This window comes from Amblyomma americanum, chromosome 8 (assembly GCF_052857255.1).
Source record: "Amblyomma americanum isolate KBUSLIRL-KWMA chromosome 8, ASM5285725v1, whole genome shotgun sequence".
Taxonomy (NCBI): Eukaryota; Metazoa; Arthropoda; class Arachnida; order Ixodida; family Ixodidae; genus Amblyomma; species Amblyomma americanum.
Genome location: NC_135504.1, coordinates 7,970,127 through 7,992,010, shown reverse-complemented (window position 1 = coordinate 7,992,010; position 21,884 = coordinate 7,970,127). Strand labels below are relative to the sequence as shown.

At 45.3% G+C, this 21,884-nt stretch overlaps 3 protein-coding genes across 7 annotated transcripts in view; 2 read left to right on the top strand and 1 right to left on the bottom strand.

Moving 5' to 3' along the window:
* PGAP1 (GPI inositol-deacylase) overlaps positions 1-3,737 on the bottom strand; it is a 30,254-nt gene extending 26,517 nt beyond the window's left edge. Inside the window, exons 1-2 of the mRNA XM_077633756.1 lie at positions 3,475-3,737; positions 2,303-2,370 (exon numbers count right to left, since the gene is read on the bottom strand). Coding sequence (XP_077489882.1) covers positions 2,303-2,370; positions 3,475-3,615 — 209 coding nt within the window. The 5' untranslated portion in view covers positions 3,616-3,737. The remainder of the gene's footprint in view (positions 1-2,302; positions 2,371-3,474) is intronic.
* On the top strand, positions 3,727-10,349 carry PolG2 (DNA polymerase subunit gamma-2, mitochondrial). 5 transcript variants are annotated; one of them, XM_077633759.1, is made up of 9 exons: positions 3,727-3,835; positions 5,304-5,460; positions 5,884-5,972; positions 6,517-6,637; positions 7,866-7,965; positions 8,277-8,465; positions 8,628-8,803; positions 9,482-9,578; positions 10,158-10,349. In XM_077633759.1, exons 2-9 carry the CDS (start codon positions 5,351-5,353, stop codon positions 10,227-10,229), a joined length of 954 nt encoding a protein of 317 aa, XP_077489885.1. In that variant the 5' UTR covers positions 3,727-3,835; positions 5,304-5,350; the 3' UTR covers positions 10,230-10,349. The 5 variants fall into 5 exon arrangements, with proteins under 5 accessions (XP_077489885.1, XP_077489883.1, XP_077489886.1 ...); XM_077633757.1 differs by having other exon boundaries at positions 3,806-3,944; XM_077633760.1 differs by having other exon boundaries at positions 3,808-3,944; positions 5,336-5,460.
* Positions 10,350-12,175: 1,826 nt separating this feature from the next.
* Positions 12,176-20,657, top strand: LOC144100867 (MAPK regulated corepressor interacting protein 2). Its single transcript, XM_077633755.1, has 6 exons — positions 12,176-12,339; positions 12,645-12,741; positions 17,630-17,748; positions 18,393-18,449; positions 18,565-18,609; positions 20,354-20,657. The coding sequence occupies exons 1-6, from the start codon at positions 12,285-12,287 to the stop codon at positions 20,422-20,424; spliced, it is 444 nt and encodes a 147-aa protein (XP_077489881.1). The 5' UTR covers positions 12,176-12,284; the 3' UTR covers positions 20,425-20,657.
* Positions 20,658-21,884: the final 1,227 nt, after the last annotated feature.

Sequence of the window (21,884 nt, the reverse complement as noted above, 5' to 3'; positions counted from 1 at the left end):
GTTAACGTCTCTAATAAAAGGAAGCACCTCAGATCACACTTCAGTCAAATCTGACTGGCTGCTTGTAAAATTGACATACCAAAGCTAACCTGTTAAGCTTTCAACAAACTGGTTGTTGTCCCATTACCAAGCATGTAAACTAATTTATAGCATGAGACCCCCTGTCGAAGTCTTCAAGGAACATCATATTGGTTTCCCTCTTTATCAATTGTTATAGCTAGGCCATGAATGATTTCTAGTAATTGGGTTGTAGACAAGCGTTTTCTACAGTCACATTGATTATGAATAATTAATTTACGGTCTTCAAGAAGCGTTACAATATGCTTCAAAATTAAAAGTTCTAGGATTTTACAAGTCATGCAAGGAAGTGCGATTCGGTAAATGTTGGTAACATTGGCAGGACCTCCTCATTTATGCATCGAAATTACCTTAGCAATTTTCCGTCTTTCCAGTAGTTCAGCAGTTTCCTGTGAAATTTCGTAAATAACTAGCAAGTATTCAGACATCCATTCATTTTATCATTTCAAAAATGCAGGAGATCAAAATTTTCGGAGCCCTTCACTACGGCATCCCTCATAGCCTTAGTCGCTTTGGGATGTTGAACCGCGCTAAACCAAACCAAACTAGCATCTGGTAAACTGTCTGGTCTTATCGATTCCTTTGTGTCAATATTGAGTAATAAGGCAAGTATTCCTGCTTCAGTTAATGTTATTCTGCCGAGTGCATCGCCACTGTGGCTAATCTTAGATTCTAGCATGGTGTTAGTGCCATGATGAAGTGGAAACACAGATTTAAAGTAGCCAACAAAAAAAGAAAATTACAATCTTTGCTGCCAAATGAGCTCTTGAATTAGAGCCCCGATAGACAACTGAGATGCCATGAAAGGAAGCATTGTACAACAAAGATAAGCTAAGAGAAACAAGCAGAGATAACAAAGATAAGTAAGAGAGTGCCTGCAAGACAGCCTGGCACTATCCTCATCATATCTGTGCAAGGTCATAGCATTATCAGCTGAAGAAGCTGTAAAAAGAACAGCATGGCCATAAATAAACTTGGCCATGACCGGGTCTGCATGCAGGTTAAAGAAAACAAAGCTTAAAAAAAATAAAGAAATTAAAACAAAAAATGACTGAAAAGACAGAAAGCAGAAATCAGCAAGATGCTACAGTAACAAATGTAAATACACCCAGAAGTGTCATGGGAATAAGTGCATGTACAAAGTAATGGCTAAGCTCAATTACACAAATAACTATAGGATTTCTGTTTGTGAAATATGCTAACTTGTAGCCATATTTCACCAATATATGCACAACCTAGGGCCCCCTGCATGACATGCATATGTATTTACTCTGTTATTTCATTATATACGGCATGTCTATTTTTCATGTCTAAACATCAGCATCATTGTCTTCCTATGCAGCATTTCTGATCCAACCAAACACTGCACCTTCCGAATTGTCCCCAAACAGATCGATCCTCAGTCATTTGCCCTTGTTTTGATTGCCTCATTGCGTTATTTATAATTTCTTTGCAATTTGTTTTACTACAAAAATCTAACTAAATCATCCAACAAAAACAAAATGTATGCTGTACTGTTTGATGTAGTCGAAAACCTTTTCAACATGAAGATTCCCAATTTCCCACGCAGAACGCTTGTGAATTGTTCGTTCTTATAAATGCTTATAAAACTCGAAATTATGCATAAACCAACAGCAACTAAATGTCGGATATATTGCGTGATCTGTTGCAAAGTACAGAAGCCTTCTTCAGCATGAAACTCCACAGTTTTACATGCACAATATGATGTATTATCCAGCCTGCCAAGCTATATCTTTTTGTGATGCCTCATCACTGACAAGACCAGCCACCTCCATTCATGACGATGACAGGGTCACGGAGGTCACATCTGACTGACAGGCAAACAATGACAGCATACCACTTTTGAATTTATTCATTCTATATAAATCTTGAAGCAGGATGTTAGGGCTGAATTAGGTCGGGAGATGAACAATAATATGTTCCGTTTGGTGAGTTGGTTCATCGTGGAAAAGGAATACATTAAGCGCTCTTTCGTGTCTTGTGTTCTGTCCTCGTCTTTTCTTAGTTGTTTCGCGCTAAATGTATTCCTTTTCCAGGAGATGAACTGGGTGAAAGTTCACTTCAAACCTGAAAGTATGTCTTGAATTTTGCATATGGAAGCAAAACAACTAGCAAAATGCCATGTTAAAATAGTCAACCATCAATTAAAGAGATTAGTTATGGTCAGAAGCAATAAATGCGAGATACAAAAAAATTTGCTCACCCTTCTCCATACACGATGAGACGGTACCTTGGATATTTCTGCTGAACATCTTTACTTAGTTTTATGGGCTGGAAAGAGAGGCAAATGGCTAACTATGCTGCACAACAAACCCACGGTATACAATACTATTTATTAGTGACTACAAGCTACCATTCAAGCTGTCATTCATGAAAAAAAAAATTAAGTTTTTGTCTACCACTGGAAAGTGAAATCTCTGGTTTAATTCGCATGAGAGGTATGTGCAGTCTGATACTACAGCTCTTTAATTAAGCTCACATTTCTGAGGCATTCAGTGTGCGAAGATATACATAGCTAAGCATAACTAGCGTGACTCAATTCATATCTAGCATATGGCTTGCTGATTAAGAGTGTGCATCTGTGGGTATACGTTCTGCGGCTTATCTGCAAGTTACAGCACGCAAGTCCAAAGGCAAATTAAGTATATGGCAGTAAGTTAGAGCTGTTCCACGCAGCCTTGGGCGAGGCAGACGTGTTACGGTGGAGCTACCACGGGGAGCAAAGAAATTGATTTTTATCACTATACGGTACGCATCAGGCCACCCCACACAATATCAAGAAATTAAAGGTAACTGACGGCACAGCAAATATCGAATAATAAGCGCATTATTTTTCCACCAGACGCCTGAAGACGAAAAAGACTGTTCGGCAGCGAGATAGCATCAAAATGTGCTGATTAGCGCAATATGCTCATCAAGCACCTGAGCTAATGACAGCCACCCCTCATTTTTAATTGCGGTGAAAAAGAACACTTCGCGCAACGTACATTTAGAATTGAGAGAATTGACACTCAGATGTCGGGCTCCACAGTGTTTTGTGGTCCAAGAAAAATAACTGTGAAGCTGTGAGCCGAGCTGAGCGAAATTATGCCGTCTCGTCGCCCAAGCTAACAAACCAGCGAGAGCTGCGAACCACGTTCTAAACCTTTTCACCTACCATCCCGCCGTCATTCTCGAATTAAAAATCTGCTATTATCCAATGGTGCACTTTTGAGACATTCAGCAGGCAAAGCCAGCTAGCGCTCTGGGTGCTGCTCTACAAATGCAACCCGCATATTGCTGGTCAGTCACAGCATACGGCTGCTCCATATCAAACTTCTCAGTTTGCCGTTCGGTGTAGAATTCAGCAATATGGGATGAAAAGAATGAACTTACAATGAACTCAGGAAGTTCAAACATGTATGTCATATCGCACGCATTCTTCTCCCAGTTGATAGTAAGCACATCGATAAATCCAATGAGAACCAGAACGAGCGCGCACACTCCCACACACGCTTTCGCACCGAAGTAGATCATTTCTTCTTCCTTTGGGCGAAAGCTAAACCGCACACCTAGTCCGTCGCCGCTTCATGCTGCGCGTCCCGCGTGAACGCCTTGGCAACCTTCCGCAGGGCGCCGGTGCTGCTACCGGCAGCTACCGGTGCGTCAACGTAATGGGGCTTGGGAGCGGCGGTCAAGCCAGTCAAGCCAAGACTGGAGCCGGTGAACACGCCATCGAAGGCGCTATCGGCGATCGGTACGATCGAACCGGGAGGTCTTTTTGAACTGGCGCCCACTTTTCAGCTGATCGGAAGTAGCGCACGACTTCACACAACAGCTGCTTTGAGCTCGCTGTCAGAGCGCAGGTGATGGGTTGTCGCTATTGTTCTTATTTGTCTCACCTTGCCGAGCTTTCCGAGCAGCTCGCGTGATCTCGGGAAGAGCAAGTACTGTGTGGGTCCGTCTACAAATGGTGTGGTGCGTTTCACAGGCTGTACTCGGCACTCGGGCGCGCTAATTATAGCCTAGCCAAAAGTTTGTATTAGCAGGAAAGCAGCGTACGTGCTACCTACAGCTGGCAGCTGCACTGTTCACACTTCGCGGGAAGCGGACACCGTGCCGATCGTAGTTAAGTTGGGGTTTTGGAGGACGGCGTTTTTTGAATTAGGCAGTGTCTTTCACCGCTATATTTACTGTTTAGAAAGCTGAGCTTTCATGTTGTCATGGTTTCTGTGCGCATTTTAAAGCTTCGGGCAAAATAATCCGCGGCTGGTTTCTGCGCCTTCGTTTCGGGAAAGGCGTGTTCGATGTTTGTATAGTCAGTTTAACTTCCAGCAGAATACGAACTGTTGTTGTTGATGCCGTTTGGATTTGTTATACAAATACTGATATCTGTCAGGCGAACACTATCGCTTTCGAGAACAAGCCAGAGTTGTAAAGTGCACAGGCAAGTGCACCGTTGATGGGGCTATCGAATCATAGAATGTACGCTCGATTATCACAAGAACACGCGAGGTTACTATATTCTGGTTACAGCGATTTCAGCAAAGCAAATGTAACACGTTCTTCATTGCAAGAACTTTGATTTTGCTTGCCACCGCTATCACAGGAGCAGATATTTGTGTTCAGTCAGCAAGTTTCAATAGGCGTTCATTACACATTTGTGTTCACGCACATTTCACACACATCATTCCACAAAACACGCATTTGTGTTCCATCAGTATACATTTCAGCAGTCGCACATCAGGCAAATGCAACTGCTGAAAAGCATGCAGAATTGAAGTTAAGCAAAAAGATGAAAAGTGGGAGCAAATGTTACAAAGACACTTACTGATTGTTTTTATTGCTGCCTTTGGTATCATTTCGTATGTAAAAGTTTGTTTCCTTCCCAATAAATCAGTTGTGAAAACGGCGCCTGTCCTCCTGTGGTCCTCTTTCTGTGTCTTCGTAACGTTTTTGCCCACTTCATCATCATGAACAGTATCCAACTAGCCCAACTTTCCATTCTGTTAAGTGAGAAGGACTACTTTAGGTAGCCTGAATATATCCAGCCAAATCTAATACTTTTCAACAGTTTCAAATTTATGATCCTTCTTCAACCGTATAGAAATTTCGTTCTTGTTGCACTGTGAGCTCAATCCAGCAGTGGCAAACGTGAATTTTTTGCTTCTTTACTGGCCTTGCACAAAACATTGGTCTTTCTTGTGTTCCATAACACTTTACAGAAATATTTCCACTGTGTGGCCACTGAGGTCAGTATGTGCAGAGACTCATGGGCGCGTCGGCAGCATTCATGCAGTTGCTGCACAAGTATGGATTTGTGGGCAAGACAACGTACGGACCCTGTGGTGCACTGCTTCGTGACAACCTGAGGCGTGAATGGTGAAGCCATGTTTCCTTCTATAAACTGTTCCACAAAAGGCTGCAGTGTGACTGCTGTTTGACAGTTGCCGTCATTTAGCATGATTTAGCAGTTTAAATTTAGCCAGTCGCCTTATCAGCAGCGCCTTCTCTGGAGCTTTGCTGATAACTTCCTAAACTTCAACCTTGCATTGCCTTTGAGTTTGTAGCTAAGTTTAACACTGACAAATGCAAAAACTGCACTTGTAGACTGTTACTGTGTAGCCTATACTCTATCATTGCCACCTGCCGAACTATGTTGCACGGAATATAAAAGCAAATCATCTACGAAACTTACTTAGAAGAACGAGGTACATGCTGAAAAGGAGAAAAGTCGCAGAGAATGTAGGCTACCAGCTACAGTGGTGCATAGGGCGTCCTTGTTTATTGATTTTGGATTTGCAGGCGGCGGCATATTCTCCGATCGGCAGAAGCCAGTGTGCTGCCTGTGGAAGAAGCCTGGCCAGACCAGCTCAATGTTGACTCACCTGAAGGTGGGCAGCAAAGTGTTGGAACTGTAGTATATGAAAACCCAAAGTTGTTAGATTCAGCAGAGCACCTGTAAGCATCTGCCTTGCGGGGCTATGGAGCATCTTTTATTGATGCTGCCTCCTATTTGCGTTTAGCACCCACTCCTGTCATTGTGGCTTTTGCCATAAATGTGCTGGAAGGTATAGGGACAGACATGGGCACCAAAACTAATGCACTTTTTTCAGCCATTCATGTGTAACCGTTATGCATCTGTTTATCCGCTTTCTCTGGTGCGTGCTTTCAAACATTTCTCTTCTGTCCATTTGCAAAAGTCAGTTAACTAATAATGCCATTTTATTTTCACTCCCAGGAACAACATAAACCACACACAATGCAGGAAGTTGAAATGGCCGCAAGGGCAAACCTATCCGCGTTCCTTTAATGGTTGTGCCTGTTACTGTCAGCCCGTCTATTTCATTTTGCAGTCTCCCTGATTCAATGCCTTCGACAAATATGTGCTTTGTAGCAATCGAGCTCCTGTTTGAAACTTGCTTCCTGACTTTGCAGATCTGCAGTTGCTGTTTGGCGCTGCAAAAGAGCTGGTCGATCCAGAGTCTTCCTTTGGGCTTCTACTTAGCAGCAAAAGTAGCAGGGCCTTGTTTCCAGACAGACCATTGCAGAGCCAACAGTGAGCCATCATTCTTCATGCTTAACTGTGTTAGAGGCAAAGTGGCTGCACATCATGTGTAAGCCATTCGACGTCAGCACTGAGCACGTACATGGGACATAAGCATCAGAAAACTGCCTTTGTGACAGCCGCAGAGGAACAATATACAGAAGGAAAACCTGCGCTTTTTGGCATGGCATGGCACTGTTGCAGGTGGTTTGGAGGCCACTTACACTTACTGTATATTATCAGTGCTATGAAACTAGGGTCATACAAAGGCCCACAATCATGCTTTGGAAAGCGTCCATATTCTGAAATTCTTGCATGCTGAAGCCGCGAGCTCATAGGTTGGAGTTGGCCCTCACTCATTCAACTTGTTTTTGGTTCTTGAACTCAATTCAAAAAAAAAAATACTATTGCAATGAATGAGCCAGCTTGTTATGAGTGGATCGTCTGCACTAAGGTCCATGTATACGCACAAGAGAGTAATGGAATATTTACTATAAGAATGTGGTGCCATCTGTTGTAAATGTTACCAATCATAGGAGCTTTCTTTACAATGAAAAGAGAGAAATTTTAATTAAAACTTCATTCTGAATACAAAAAGGTCTTTTTAAAAGCAGTGTACACACTGACGAAAAGTTCCTTGAGTCTTGTCAGACACAACATTGGCTCAGCCAATGGGTTTGGCAGGCTTTGATTGGCCAGCAGTGCAAAGGTGATGGAATATTTTTGCCTTTGGTCTTGGTCGCATGCTTTATGGAGAAGCCACATAAAATGTGCTCACTGTCGATTGAAAATGAAGTTCAGTGCCTCTATCCATTCGTCTCTGTCCTTACTTGTTCAGTGCGTTTTCCTGAACTAGTTTCTGGAAGAACTGTACACTGATGTCAATCAGCATCGTCATTCAGTATTGTTAATATGTCACACCTCTTTCTTTTCATTTGTTGATTTTACCAGCCCTAGTCATCCAGGCTTCCCTTGCATGGTGAGGGCTTCAACAACCCTTTGCTGTCCTTAGGCTGTGCTGCTGTATGCCCGATATCAGTCCCATAGGCTACGCAGACTATACAATCGACAATGCAATTTCAAACACGGAAAAGAGTGTTCTTCCCATCAGTTTTGTTCTCCATGCTTTGATAGTGGATACCACCATTTACATTGTCATCAATGCTGGGTACACTTCCAGGCTCTGCATGCCCACTAAGCTGCGTAATACAGTCTATTTCCCCTTTCTGGATGTGCACAGAGCTGGCACACTGGAGCAGCTGCTGTTCTTCCCAGCCCCAGGGGAAGAAGCACGTTGGCTGACCCATTGGCAGCGTCAGCGGCTGCGATGGTGGAGGCAGGTGGGAATTCCATTAGTATTGTGTACCTGAGCTGATCTACATGTGTACAGAAGCAGTTGGCACAGGACTGAAACATCAAGTTTACTAAAAACTTGCCTGAGGAGCAACTGCATAAGATTAAAAATCTGGCTTAACATGAGAGTAAAAGAGCATAGCACTCCAAGCTATTGTGGCACCATTGATATGATTCCGGGAGAACAATTATAGAAGGTTGCTTTTTCACAGCAGACTTGAGAAGGCTGCTAATGACGATCAAATCGGTTCATGTGTCAATCGTGATTGCGGCATGAACCACTGGCACATGCTTGCAGCTTTCACGGCGCCCATGGGCGTTCCAGCTGGAGCAGACGGGGTCCCAAGAGTCGCACATAGTCCATGCGGAGGCAGGTCCCCTGGAGCGGCTCTGGAGCCGAGGGCGCCTGGTGGCATCCGTCGGAAGTCTGGAAACGGCGGCCGAAGCATTTCTTAGGGATGCCCACCAAGAAAGTCCCCATGGACAGGTCAGCCATAATAATGGGCAGGTGCTGTTTTGCCCAAGACATCCCTTTTTACTCCCATTTTGGACCATGTGTTTGGTGCATAACAGGCTTAGTTAGTTAATCAATACACACAACATAAGCATGACTATTTCCACACCAGCCTTTCTCTACAATATCATGCAGGTACTGTCGCTGCACCCAGGCCTTGCTCCATTTCAAGCAGCTGTGGCCACGTCTGGTGGTGCGGCTTCGCTGAAGCCCCTAGCACAGCTGCTGCAGAGGCAGCTGCGGGGTGCACTGGCCGTGTACACCAACCCTGGCCTGGGCGCCCAGACACCACTTGATGAACAGCTGGCCAGGTGGGCACGACCAGCAGAAACTACAATGCCTTTCTTTCCTGTGACTGGCTTTGGCAGTGCATCACTGTACGAGGTGTGCCCGTATATTGTGTACCTGCATTTAACAACGTATCTGTAGTATTAATGTGGGTGCTTCCACCGTTTTCGTGTTTATTGTTGTCCGCTGACAGTATGTTGCTAAATAAAACACATAAAGTAAAATCTGGGCTCCTTGGTTTGGGCTAGTTTTGTTCTATACACAGGTTCTAGCTATAAATAGAGGGTGCAAGAATACGATGTGCATAAAGTGTGGCAGGCAAAGCACTTAACTGCGAGTCATTTTGGCACTCCAACCATCAAGAGAGCAAGCCTTTCCTTTCGATTGAAACTTTGAAAGGAACACACCTTCTCTTTGGTACCCATTTTTCATACACAATGTTTCAACAGCTCTGGGCACTTTCTGAAACCTTGTGCTTGCTTTTGTGTCTATGAAATCCTGTGGATAAGTCTCCAACACTACCTACCTTAGCTAACTTTATTACACAACCACATTACTTTTTCTTGCAGTTTAGTCTGAGGTGGTGCTTTTGTGTCAAGGAAAAAATCGTATTAATTATTTCATCATTCATTTGTGCATGCCTTCATTAGGCTATGCATCCAATAACATTCACCTGGCTATTTTTTTAACTTGCAATACAGGTTTGATGAGATGGGTGTGGTGGCAGTGGTCATTTTGGATGAGACGACATTAAAAACAGGTGTTGCCCATGTTCGCCACCGAGATACAGGACTCAAGGTAAGAGCCGTGTTGGCAGACACTGTCAGTTGTTTACTCGCTAACTTCAGGTTTTTTGTGCAAAATGACACCAGCAAAATGTCTAGTGCTACCATAGCCTAATGTTTTTGTTGAAAGTGATGCGCTTGAAATCGCTTTTTTTTTTTTTTTCAAATAATGCTTTTTAACCTTTAAGCAGTGCGATTTTAAAATCCAGAGGGAGTTTATTATGTCTGTGGCAAATGTAACTGGTATGCATGCAGAAATATATACAAGACACAGGCTAATTAAAGTTTTACAATGGCCATGGTGTCTCTCCTGTCAGTGTTGCATAGTTGTGTCCATTCTGCTGTTTTCTGGTGGCTTACTTTATTTGTATTTTTGTATGTATTCTGTATTTTAATAGTTTTCTCATGCCCCCTTTCAATAATGCCTTCCAGTAAAATGTAGATACAATTGAAATTAATGGAAAAAATGAAACCTTTCAAGGTTATTTAGTGTGCTTATGGTGTCTGATGTGTCATTGTATATTAACATTCCCTTTACCTAGTACGCAACAGAGTTGAAGCTGCGTATACATTGACGTTTCCTTCTACACAGGAACAAGTTCACGTGACTGACGTGCACCGGAGATTGCCGCTTTATCTGCAAGCTGCGGAGAGCTCCCAGTGACACTCAACTTGCCCGCGCTGCTTGCCTGACTGGCCAGGCTACGAGCTGCACAACATCCAAATGACAGCTAGTATTATTATTTAGTGTAAATAAAATCTGCCATTCTACGAGTTGGACTCACCCCAGCCTTGTAATGTCCTGTGTACAATCGCATACTATACAAATTGCATAAGTGTGAATAGTCAGTCATTGCTTGTGCTCGCAAAAGAATACCATGTCTGTCGAGTACCTCACGAACCACATTTCCTAACTTTTTCTTAAGGTTTCAGCTGCCCGAGAAGGGGGAGGCCTATGGTAAGATTACCCATGGCAAAAGCTGGCATGCCTACCAAAACAACCTATAATTTTCGCTATTGCTTTTGGTGTGCTGCTTGAATTGCAGAGCTTTATCATTTTAGACTGTCAGAAGTTAGCCTAATTTGCTCATTTTAGCCATGTAGTATTGTAATTCTTTGCATATCTACACCGTAGGAGCCATTAACAAAAACAATGCTGAAAGTTGAGAACCTAAAGTTCATATGTTCATTGCACAGGGTTACTATGGTTACCCTTCTTGAACATAAACAACCTTGTGCCACACACTGAGCTTGACATAGACATAACAGAGAAGTAATGAAAAAATGGAATGGAAGGAGGTACCATAAAGTACTTCTTGTGCAAAAATAATTGCCACATTTGTGCCTGTATTCCACAAAGAGTTTCCATTTAATGGCTGGTTTTGTGGAATATCACATTTTATGGCGTCTCATATTCAGAGTAAAACTTCAAATTCTCCCCAACACCAAACGAGCTTCATATATCCATATGGTTGCAGAAAAATGAGCTGAACACAAGCTCCCCCTGTACGTAGTGTTCATACAGTACAACAAAAGTGTTTGGTTCGTTTGAAACGTCTGCAGTCGTGCAGGCATTCACAATGGTGTCTTTGGGGAAACTTCGGCATCTAAATGCTACAAAATATCTACACAGACTGCACATGCAATGACGGCAATCCTCCAAAGGTGCCGAGCAGAGAGAGTTATTCACGACAAGAGGTATTCAGAGGGAAAGAAATAAGTGTAAGAATTGATGGAGAGCTGTTTACTGATGACATTGTTTGAGCAATAACTGGAGTGGAATTTCTTCGCACGATTGAGGACCTAAATAGGAATATACAATGATAAACTCGGAAATCAATACGAAGAAAACCGATCCCGGTTTCGAACCCGACCGCGGCGGCTGCGTTTTTATGGAGGAAAAACGCTAAGGCGGCCGTGTGCTGTGCGATGTCAGTGCACGTTAAAGATCCCCAGGTGGTCGAAATTATTCCGGAGCCCTCCACTACGGCACCTCTTCTTCCTTTCTTCTTTCACTTCCTCCTTTATCCCTTCCCTTACGGCGCGGTTCGGGTGTCCAACGATATATGAGACAGATACTGCGCCATTACCCTTCCCCAAAATCCAATTATTATTAAGAAAACCGAAACTATGCGCAATAGTCGAGGAAGTCCGCACCCTTTGCAATGCAATGGCTGTAAGCTAGCAGCTTTGGATTGCAAAACATTTCGACAGAAAAGGCAAGCTGTTGACGTTAATTAAGCTTTAAGATTCGAAGTTGCCGCTCAAAATAATGAAACAACGGATTGGAAAAATACCACCAACGTGACGCACATGCTGACGACAAAATGACGACAAAGCGACGCGCCCAATGGTAGTGCGTAGCGTTTAACCTTTGCCATGACGCAAGCTAGACCTTATTTGAAAAACAGAAGCGTTATATTCCTCAATGCTTTACTCGACAAGCTAAACTCTAAGATGGCCGTAATTTTTAAAATTTAGGAACTTGTAATATGGCCAGGAAATGCCGGAAAATCCACGACAATGTCACCAAAACGCGCTGTTAATTTTGCTCCTTCTCGAAAGATGACGCCACCGGCGCGTTGTTTGGCCGTTCTTCAATTGGGTCGTTCAGTAAACAGCTGGGAGCAGGGAGCCGTGCCGGGGGAAAGGTGGTGGCGACGGATTGCCGCGAACTTTTTTTTTACTAAATCACCAATTGGCTTCTGTTACGTGAGGAATGTATACTGTCTCCAAAGCACCTCACCACGTTTTCTCCAAGTCTCGAATCATGGGTAAGTGCTGGAGCCTCTCCGCATGCGGTTTTTTTTCCTAAACGAAGTGCCTTCGCGGAAGCAGAGCGGCGCAGTAGAAAAATCCAGACTTCGCACGTGAGTGCGGGTACGCACGGACGAAGAAAAAGCGTGTGTCCGCTCCGCGCACCACGTGGATGAGATCCCGCGTCGAGCTACATTGAGGGTCATTCACACGCATACTACGCAATGCGCCGCTAATCCGTGTTAATCGCTTGGCGCTAACTATAAATGCGTGTCTGCTACTCTCTCCCGCTGAGCCCCCCGCTCCGTTTACCTTCTCGCAGGGGCTCCCCCGAAATTGGCCAACTCCGAAACGGCCGCCAACAGGAAATCGACCACGACGAACGGATTCTACCACAACGGCGACGCCGAAGAAATCAGGTCTGTCCTTCTCCTGAGGTCGACTCTTTTTTATTATTACGGCTAGAGCGCCGTGCGACACGTCTTCGGGTACGTCGAAAGCGGCCTGTAGCGTATTTCCTGCGGTTTCGCGTGCGTAGTTTATCAGCTGTGACGACGAGGGACCACTGTCCCACGCTGTTTCGATTGGCGGGGGCAGTCGACTGGTCGATGAACTCTTGCGATTCCGACGCAGAAGACGGGCGCCGTGTGCGTCGGGCTCCAATCTACGTGTGAGCGCAGAAAAATACTGCGATGTAGATGGTACTTGTTGGGACGATCGCGTCTCGAAAAGCTATATCACGAGCACGAATTAGTTCTCGCATTAGGCGATCCAGCGTGTCTATCTTCTCGGCTTTCTCGAACGTTTTCAGATAAGCGATCTTTAAAATCGGAGGCTTTGGCGTCGCGCTGTGGCGACCAGCAATGGCAACCAGCAATGGCAATTGCTTGCGCACCGGTTACGTCACTCGGTGCCGTGGCGGAACGAGGCAGGAAAAGCGAACGGGGGTGCATAACGCGACATTCCACGCTGGTCGCGTCTTCTATTGGAGAACAGAACGTCCTGGCGCGGCCGCCTTTTTTAGGCGGCTAAGCAAGTCTGTGCTTGCCTATGCCCCGCAGAATTGGAACGGAGCCAGAGTTCTGCCTGCTCTGCATGGTTTTTACCCTTTTGAGCGGCCCTAGCGCACCTAGCGGCTGTGCGCAACGCGGGTGAAAGGCCTGGAAGCCAGCGTCGCGTATCTGATCGAGGGTTTTACTGTAGAGTAGCTGTCTGATCAGTGACGAACTTTTTGTTTGGTTGTTGTCGTGATGTGCACCACGTTACAACATAGGGGTACTAAATTTCGGTTCTTTACGTTTTCTTTCGAATGATTTGAAAGCCATTATACAAACTTGAATACCCACGTGGAATTCGCATAAGACCTGCGAAGGCTTCATAATTCACCTTTTCCTTTGGTGTTTGGTTTCAACCAGTGTCAGCAGCCGACATGAGAACACGCTGAGGTCACGTGAGGCATACAGAAGGAGCGATCGAGCTGCTTGTCGATTTGCAGGCCGGTCGGCGTAAGAGTTCGTATGAATGAAAACGAGCAAGCAACGAATATATCGCAGGTTTCGTGTGCATCACGTGACCTCAACGTCGTCTCAACTCGTGACTGAACTTGTATGTGACGTCACATTGACGTAGCTCTCACAATTTTTTTATATTTCTCGATGCATTTACATGATTTTTTTAGCATAGTGACAATACTTTTATGATTACTCACAAAATATCACTTATATCTCCAGAAAATTTTTTAAATGTATATTTTTTCTCTGACGTGTGAAAAGGCTGCAGAGTTAAGAAAACTACTGGCGTGCTGTAGGTCAAGACATTGTTAGAATTCTTTTTTTTTTTCGCAAAGCATAAATTTAGGTTTTGAATTTTTGTGATGCAGTGACCGTTGACGTATCTACAGTAAGAAGAAAATTTCATACAAGAAATTTAAAATTCAGAATGGAGTACTTCCAGGTCGATTTCGGCAATAAAACTTCGTGACTGCATTAAAAACGAGGCATACAAGTAAATTCAGCAATTTTCAAAAATTCAACTTTTTTTACAACTTTTGGGGATTTCAAAGCAGTTTCTCCGCTTAAATCGGAACATGAGAGGGGCGGGCGTAGAATTCCATGAAGTGATCCATGATACACACATCTTAATTATGCGCCATTGCATAGAAAAAAATACGCAGCCAAAATTTTGCCTCACTTCCCCTTAAGCCATTAATTCGCACCCACTGAAAACGTCAGATAAAAGTTATCAATTTCCAGGACTTCATCATTAATGGCTTTTGATCACAAAAATGTAAAAACTTTGTAATTCATTAAGAAAAAAAAAGTTAATTTCAGCTCATTTTTATAATGTCTGAGTGCCTATAATGCACATCTTGTGCTAACACACGTGCGCATGCAGGCATTCAATCGCAAAATTCAAAACTCCTCTATCATCGGTGAATGCAGCATTACGAGCTCATAAAATTTAGGCTGGTTTACGCTAGGGCTAGATTTTGCATGAATTTATCTTCTCACGGGACTTCTGCTTCTCTGGCAGCTTACTTTGGCCTTGCGTTGTAGAACTAGCGGCCCTGTATGCACAATGCCTTACAACCTCGAGCGTTCCGGAATCTTGGAAGAACGCTAGCATCATCTTAACAAGAAAGAAAACGTCAAGGACTTGAAAATATACAGACCGATCAGCTTATTAGCCGTTGCCTACAATGTATTTACTAAGATAATCGCTAATAGAATCAGGCCAACCTTAGACTTCAGTCAACCAAATGATCAGGTGGGTTTCCGTATTGGTTACTCGACAGTAGACCATATTCACATGATCAGTCGGGTGATAAAGAAACGCGCAGAATATACCTTCGTAGATTACGACAAAGCATTCAGCAGTCATGCAGGCAGCACGGAATCAGGGTGTCAATGAGCCGTATGTCAAAATACTGGAAGTAATCTATAACGGCTGCACAGCCTCCATAGTCGGCAATAAAATTCTGATAAGGAAGGGTGTCAAGCAGGGAGACACGATCTTGCCAATGCTATTCACCGCCTTTTTACAGGAGGCATTCAGAGGCCTGGATTGGGAACAGTCGGGAATAAATGTTAATGGAGAGTATACCTAAGTAATTAGCGATTCGCGGATGACATTGCCTTCCTAAGTCACTCAGGAGATGAACTGCAAAGCATGATCAATGATTTAGACAGGCAGAGCAGAACGGTGGGTCTAAAAATTAACGTGCAGAAAACCAAAGTCATGTTCAACAGTCTAGGAAAAGAATAGCAGTTTACAATAGGTAGCAATCATGCTGTAAGTGGTAAGGAAAAAAGTCTACTTAGGGCAGGTAGAGGCTGCACTCATGATTCACAACAGCGCAGCGAACACGGACAAAAGGGAGACTAGACAAAGCAAGCGCTGTAGGCAAAGCTTGAAGTTCGAGAGGGCACAGACCATACCGCGCATGCCAGGCGGGTGTCCTTGCTTTGCACACACACAGCGCTAGAACAGCCGCGATATAAGCCGGATCCTTGAGGCTAAAGCAAAGGGAAAAGCCCACTGTAATAGAAAGGACATTGATGAGTGAAGAAAGTTGGGCGAGTTGGTATATATTCATGATTCACAACAGCGCAGCAAACACGGAATATATAGACAAAACCAGCGCTGCATTGTTTGTCAGCACTTGTTTTGTCAAGTCTCCCATTTGTCCGTGTTTTCTGCGCTGTTGTGAATCATGAATATATACCAACTCGCCCAACTTTCTGCACTCATCAATGTTAGACTGCAGATCCAGATCACGAGAGTGGAATAACTAGAGGGATAAGAATAGGGTGGGCCGGGAGGCAGGTTCCCTCAGGTAATGAATGACAGTTTACCAATATCCCTCAAGAGAAAAGTGTACAACAGCTGCACCTTACCGGTGCTCACCTACGGGGCAGAAACGTCGAGGCTAGCTAAGAGGGTTTAAAAAACGCAGCGAGCTATGGAAAGGAAAATGGTAGGTGTAACGTTAAGAGACAGCTTGAGAGCAGATGAACGGCATCAGATCAACTGCATCATCCGCTGAAGATTTATGAAGGAGGACGACCTCTGTCGGCTCACGCAAGTTTTCCTCATTAGCAGGGTAGTCTACCGCTACCCCTACTATCACCTTCACCGGAAGGACGAGGAAGCTGTGAACGGCATTATACGTTCAGCGTACACAGCGGCACTGGGGCTGCTGTAGTACGCCAGCACACAGCATCTCCTCCAGCTCAGCATCTATACAACACGCTCAAAGAACTCATAGAGGCACACAAGACCGCCCAAATCCACCGCCCCTCCCGCGCCAAACACGGCCGGCTCATACTTGACCGTCTCAACATCAACCCCAAAGGCGACGTCCACCCCACGGCCCCCCTTCCGATAGGGGTCCATAGCCGCCTTGTGATCAAGCCAATCCCCAAAAGCATGCTGTCTGGCCGCCATGATACTCGCCGCCAGCTCCAAACCCCAGCAGTGGATGTCACATACCTTGCCGAAGAGCACGAAATGTACAGCAAGGACGCGGCACTGCAAAATACAATCGCATACGTGGTTTGTGCAACTACGCAACAATCCACTCTCGTCACCACCGCTACAGTACGAGCCCGCCCCCCAACCGCGGCAGAAGATACCGCCATCGCGCTGGCCCTCGCTGACTCAAGTGCGCGCACAGTCCTAAGCGACTCCAAAATAGCGGTACAAAATTACTCGGCAGGTTTTATCTGCCACCCCGCTGCACGCATCCTTCGCGGCTGCACTCCCGACCATAAGATCAACCCGCCGCCCACGCGGGAAACTCTGGAAACGAAGGGGTCGACCGACTAGCCCGAGGCCTAACCAACCCGGGCGGCCGGCCCCACGGACCCAGACGCTCTTGCCGAGGCTCCCCAGAACTTTGCCGAGATCACCAACCTTCACAGAGAGCCGAGACGCCAATTCCCGCCTCTCCACCCAGACTTGAATCGAGCGCGAGCCACCATGCTCCGCAGGTTGCAGACACACTCGATCCTTAGCCATTCTAGACTATCTCTCTCCACAGACGGGGAATACGACCCCGCCTGCCAAAATTGTAACCGGGGATCGAGAAATCGCCACCCAGGCGCGTATCCTCTGGGGTTGCGCGGGAAACCCGCCCCCGCGAACCTTACTGCCAGCTCCCTCCGTGATGGAACCAGCTCCTCAGAAGACCAAGCAAGACCACCCAATTGGCACTCGTTTTGTGGGCTCATGATCTTTCGCAGTTTAAAATAAATGTATATCTGTATTTGGCAGCATCATTGAGTCACTGCCATCCCTTGCCTGCAGGGGACCACGACCAGTTTTCTACCAGGTGAACAGCCGGCGACTTCACTCGCCATCGTCACACCGGCAGCAGGAGCCCGTGTCACCACAGCACGAGGAGCTGGCCCAATACCTCGGCGACTGTGAGCACCTCTTTGCACCGCCACTGCTGCAACTTAGTGAACACATAGGGGCAAAAACAATTTCGCCCTTGCAGAGACATTCTAGAAACATAGGTAGAGAGAAGTAACGGGTGACCAACGCGAGTCATTCTAGGGTTTTTTTATAACGCCTTGTACATCATTACTTGTTTGATAGGAGACGACCAAATGGCTATTTAGGATGCTCTTCATTTTTCAGAGCTTAAAGAAAAAGTTCAAATCTTCCTCTCCTTTGAAAACTTCCTAAGTAAATTTCGTGATGATTTGATGGTTCCTGCTGCACAGTCTTTGTGGAGCTGCGAGTTCGGGTACAGGGCAGAAGGGGGTAAAGCATGCATTTATGAAAGCACGTGTTCAAAATTTTTAAGTTGGAACGGAAGAAAGACGTGCACCGACATACCCACAAAAGGTAACTCGCTGCTCTAAGCTGAACTTGAACGCACTGGCGAAAAAACAAAAACCATTCAGTCTGCTATTTCCGCAAGAATAACGAAGTTTTAGGAGAGGATTTCCTTTTTGATGGTCTAGCTTTGGGGACTGTTTAAACCTCACACATAGTCATGACCATTGAGTTGCCTATTAAAGGATAAAGCTATAATTTCCTCTCTCCTTTGTTTTAATTTCAGCTTGGAACATGGTTCGGCGGGAATATGAGCACGCCAGCCAACAGGCGCATAACTCTGGTGCGTACAGTGCGAACTGCACTTTCCTTTTGTTATGGAACAGCTGCTGCTAGGCCGAACGCGCTCTGCATGTATTGCTGAGGGGGTTCTCACAGTCCGTGCCCTTTTGTTGCAGCCCCACAAGTTGTCTACAAGAAAGTGCAGCCGTCTCGAACACCTGGTGAGCCTCGAATTTATGTGCAGTTTCTCTGATGAATGAGTCCGCTAACTTCTGAACAGCATATTGAGATGTAGTCTGACCTCGCTGCATAAGATATGCGTAGTGGTATTTGCGATGCTGAGCTTTTCATTTCAGTGTACTTTGGTTTGAAAAAAAAAACCGTTCGGTGGGATTTCTTTAATATTTTTGTTCGTTTTGCCCTTTTTTGCCTGTCAACGATCCACTTATGTTTTCAAGCACAGCCGCTGCGAAAAGCTCCCAAGTGGCCGACATTGGAAACAAAAGAAACTTGCCTGAGCAGCGCACATTAGGTCGTGAGTGTTTTACTATACTGCAGTATTGATGGACCGGAATAATTTTCCTTATTTACTCTTTTAACCGAATCATCGGAATATCTTGCAGGGTAGTACAGCGTACCTCGCGGGGCCGACAGAAAACTGCGCGCAAGGCGGCAGTATGCCCCAACTGAAAATAGCTCACATATTTCCAATTACCTGACAAAGGATGACACCTGACATGTTCCATAAAGGAAGGCACGCTGGGAAGCCTTTCATTCAACTTGGACTAAAAAAACCTAAAAAATCTTCTATTGAACAGTGTGCAACAGGGCACACAAACATTGTGTGGCGCAAGCCTTGTTCCACACTCTCCACACTGTTGCTATTAAAAGGTCCTTCTCAAGCGCCGCCACATATTTATTTTTCCCACTCTCTATATTTCGTATAATGTCGTTTTACGCCTTTGTGGTCGACGCTCGGAGCCTCGCCCAGACGCGAGACGTGCTGGGGAGTGCTGCCACTTGGGAAGCACGCGATCCATGACGACGACAAAATCGTGTTAATGCAACGAGACGGGTCGAATCGCAGCTGCGTAGTGACGCCACTCAGCCAGTGACGCTGCAATGGCGGCTGCGGCACATGGAGGAAAACGAAACTTTGCCGTGGCTAGCCTGAACTGCGGAGAAGCTGAGTCACGTGACAATAAGCGAAAGCTGTGGCGAGTGGCGCTCGGGCACCGACGCATGGGAACGGGGCGATGGCGTTGCAGCGGGATTACGCTGGCGCCCCGGCCACTAGGGACGGGTGACGAGAGAGCGTGCTGCAAGGTCGCAAGGGGTCTGTTAAAAGCTGTCAGATTGCGGATGTCGGGTTTTCAGCCATATCACCCAGTCGAAAAAAAAAACGACAGAATCGTGTCCAGAAACCGACAAAATGTTTTGTCGTAACGACAGATTTTTTTGTCCGTAGTACTTTTCGGTACTTCTATTTTGTAGCCTGTAGTTCTGTAGTACTTTTCTGTAGTAACTACACAAAGTTCTATTGTTACTACAAGTTCATGGGCAAGAATATTACAGAAAATCAGTTGTGATGACAGAAAATTTTCTTTTGTGTTTTTCGACAGGGCGGTATCAAGCACAGGTACAGCTTCCTTGCTATGTGCCATAAAGACCTTTACTCTGGAAGTGTTTACCTTGAAGGCCTTCACCCTAAAGTTTTTATCATTGCTATTGTCATTAATGACCCAACCCCAAACGATCGTAGCCATCGCCAAACATTCAAAGTCTCGTTTATTTCTTGCCATTTGCCTTGTATCACGTGGCTAACTTCAGAGACTTCACCACACACACCGGCATTTTCAAGGTTGGGAGGCCAGTAGTGCTTTCGCCCTAAAAGAACATAAGACTGAGGCTTTGCCGGTAGACTGACCGAATATTCTTGTGCCCCACTTGTCTTTCGATGCGCAGACTTCGTGCCGTGCAACTTCGAGAGAGTCTGGGCGGAACACCACTACTGGAGCATCGTGCAGTCGGCCTGATCCCACCTTTTACACTCTGCTACCCGCGCCACCTCCCTTCATTTCTTTTTTCTTTCATTCGGAGATGACGGGCACGCCCCAGGCCAGCCACGAGTGTTCGCTGCCCAGCAGCAGCCCAGCCACAGTCGCACGCTGCACACTCGGGGCCGGTGCCAGCCTTAGTCGAGCTCGCGCCCGTGGCAGCTCTGTAAGATACGCTAGGTATAAATAAATTGTTACAGTGGTTTCTAGAACGAGCGTCAGCCCGTGTGCTTGATTTTACAGCGATAGCTGTTACATAGGCGCCCGCCCCTGGCTTTCTCGTCGGCGTAACCGGTGGGCATTAACGCACCAACCGTGACCTTAATGACATCGATGTCACGTGACCTTATGTCACGGTCAACCTGAATTGCCTAAGCCTACGGGTGGCTCTGTTTCGAACAGCCCCCTGCCAGTCCAGGGTTATTCACTTGACCACTGCAACAGTCCGCCAGGAACACATCCCCGAATCTAAACGCCTAAACAGCTATCGCTGAACATCGCGTCATACAGTCGAAACCGTCCTGTGAGTTTTTTTTTTTATATAAACGCCGCAGTAGGCTTAAACAGAAAAAGGGAGTAAGTTGAGTAAGGGAGTACGCTAGAAGACAAGTTACTCCCTTTTTACACCCACACAGGTGTATTCCTATTTAGAGTGTTGCTTACTACTGGTAATGGGATTTGGCAGCTGAACTCAAGGTCGTAAGTTCAATCCCGGCCTCGGCAGCACCATCTCCCTGGAAGCTAAATACGAAAACGACGATGTATTGAGGCTTCGGTGCTCGTTAGACGGGTAGAGACACCAAATTTTGGCGCGTTTTCTTCATTGGTATGATGTGTGAGACAGTAAACAACGATCACCTCGTACAATTTGCTTATGCGCGGTAAGTGATCTAAAATTAAATTTGTTGCCCTTTTGGCTTCTGTTTCAGGAGTCGAAAGATGGTTTATTTATTTATTCAAGTTACTCACAGGCTCCTTTACATTGGAGCATTGTGTGAGTGGGGCAGTACATAGAAGTTAGAGAACAGCGCAAAAAAAAACACAAAATAAGGACAGAAGAAAAACTTTATACAATAGTTAGCAAGAGACTCAGAAGAATACAAATAAAGTAATACAACACACAATAATTACGTGTTTCAAAATGTGGCAACATGGAAATGGAACACATTTGACAGAGAGGCTAAAAAGTGCACAAGTTAGTTCACTCTAAGCAGCAATAAAACATTTTTCGCAAGAATACACAGAACTGAGACAACTAGGCGAAGATTGCGGTTATTTTATCACGAAATGTAGCAGGATTTCTGGTATTAGTAGCATCGTCAGGAAGGCTGTTCCAATAGTTTATGGCACGTGGGAGAGCAGACATGTTGAATGCTTTTGTATGACCAAAAATACGCGTAAAGCTGCTATGATTATGGAGGCGATGAGATGTGCGACAT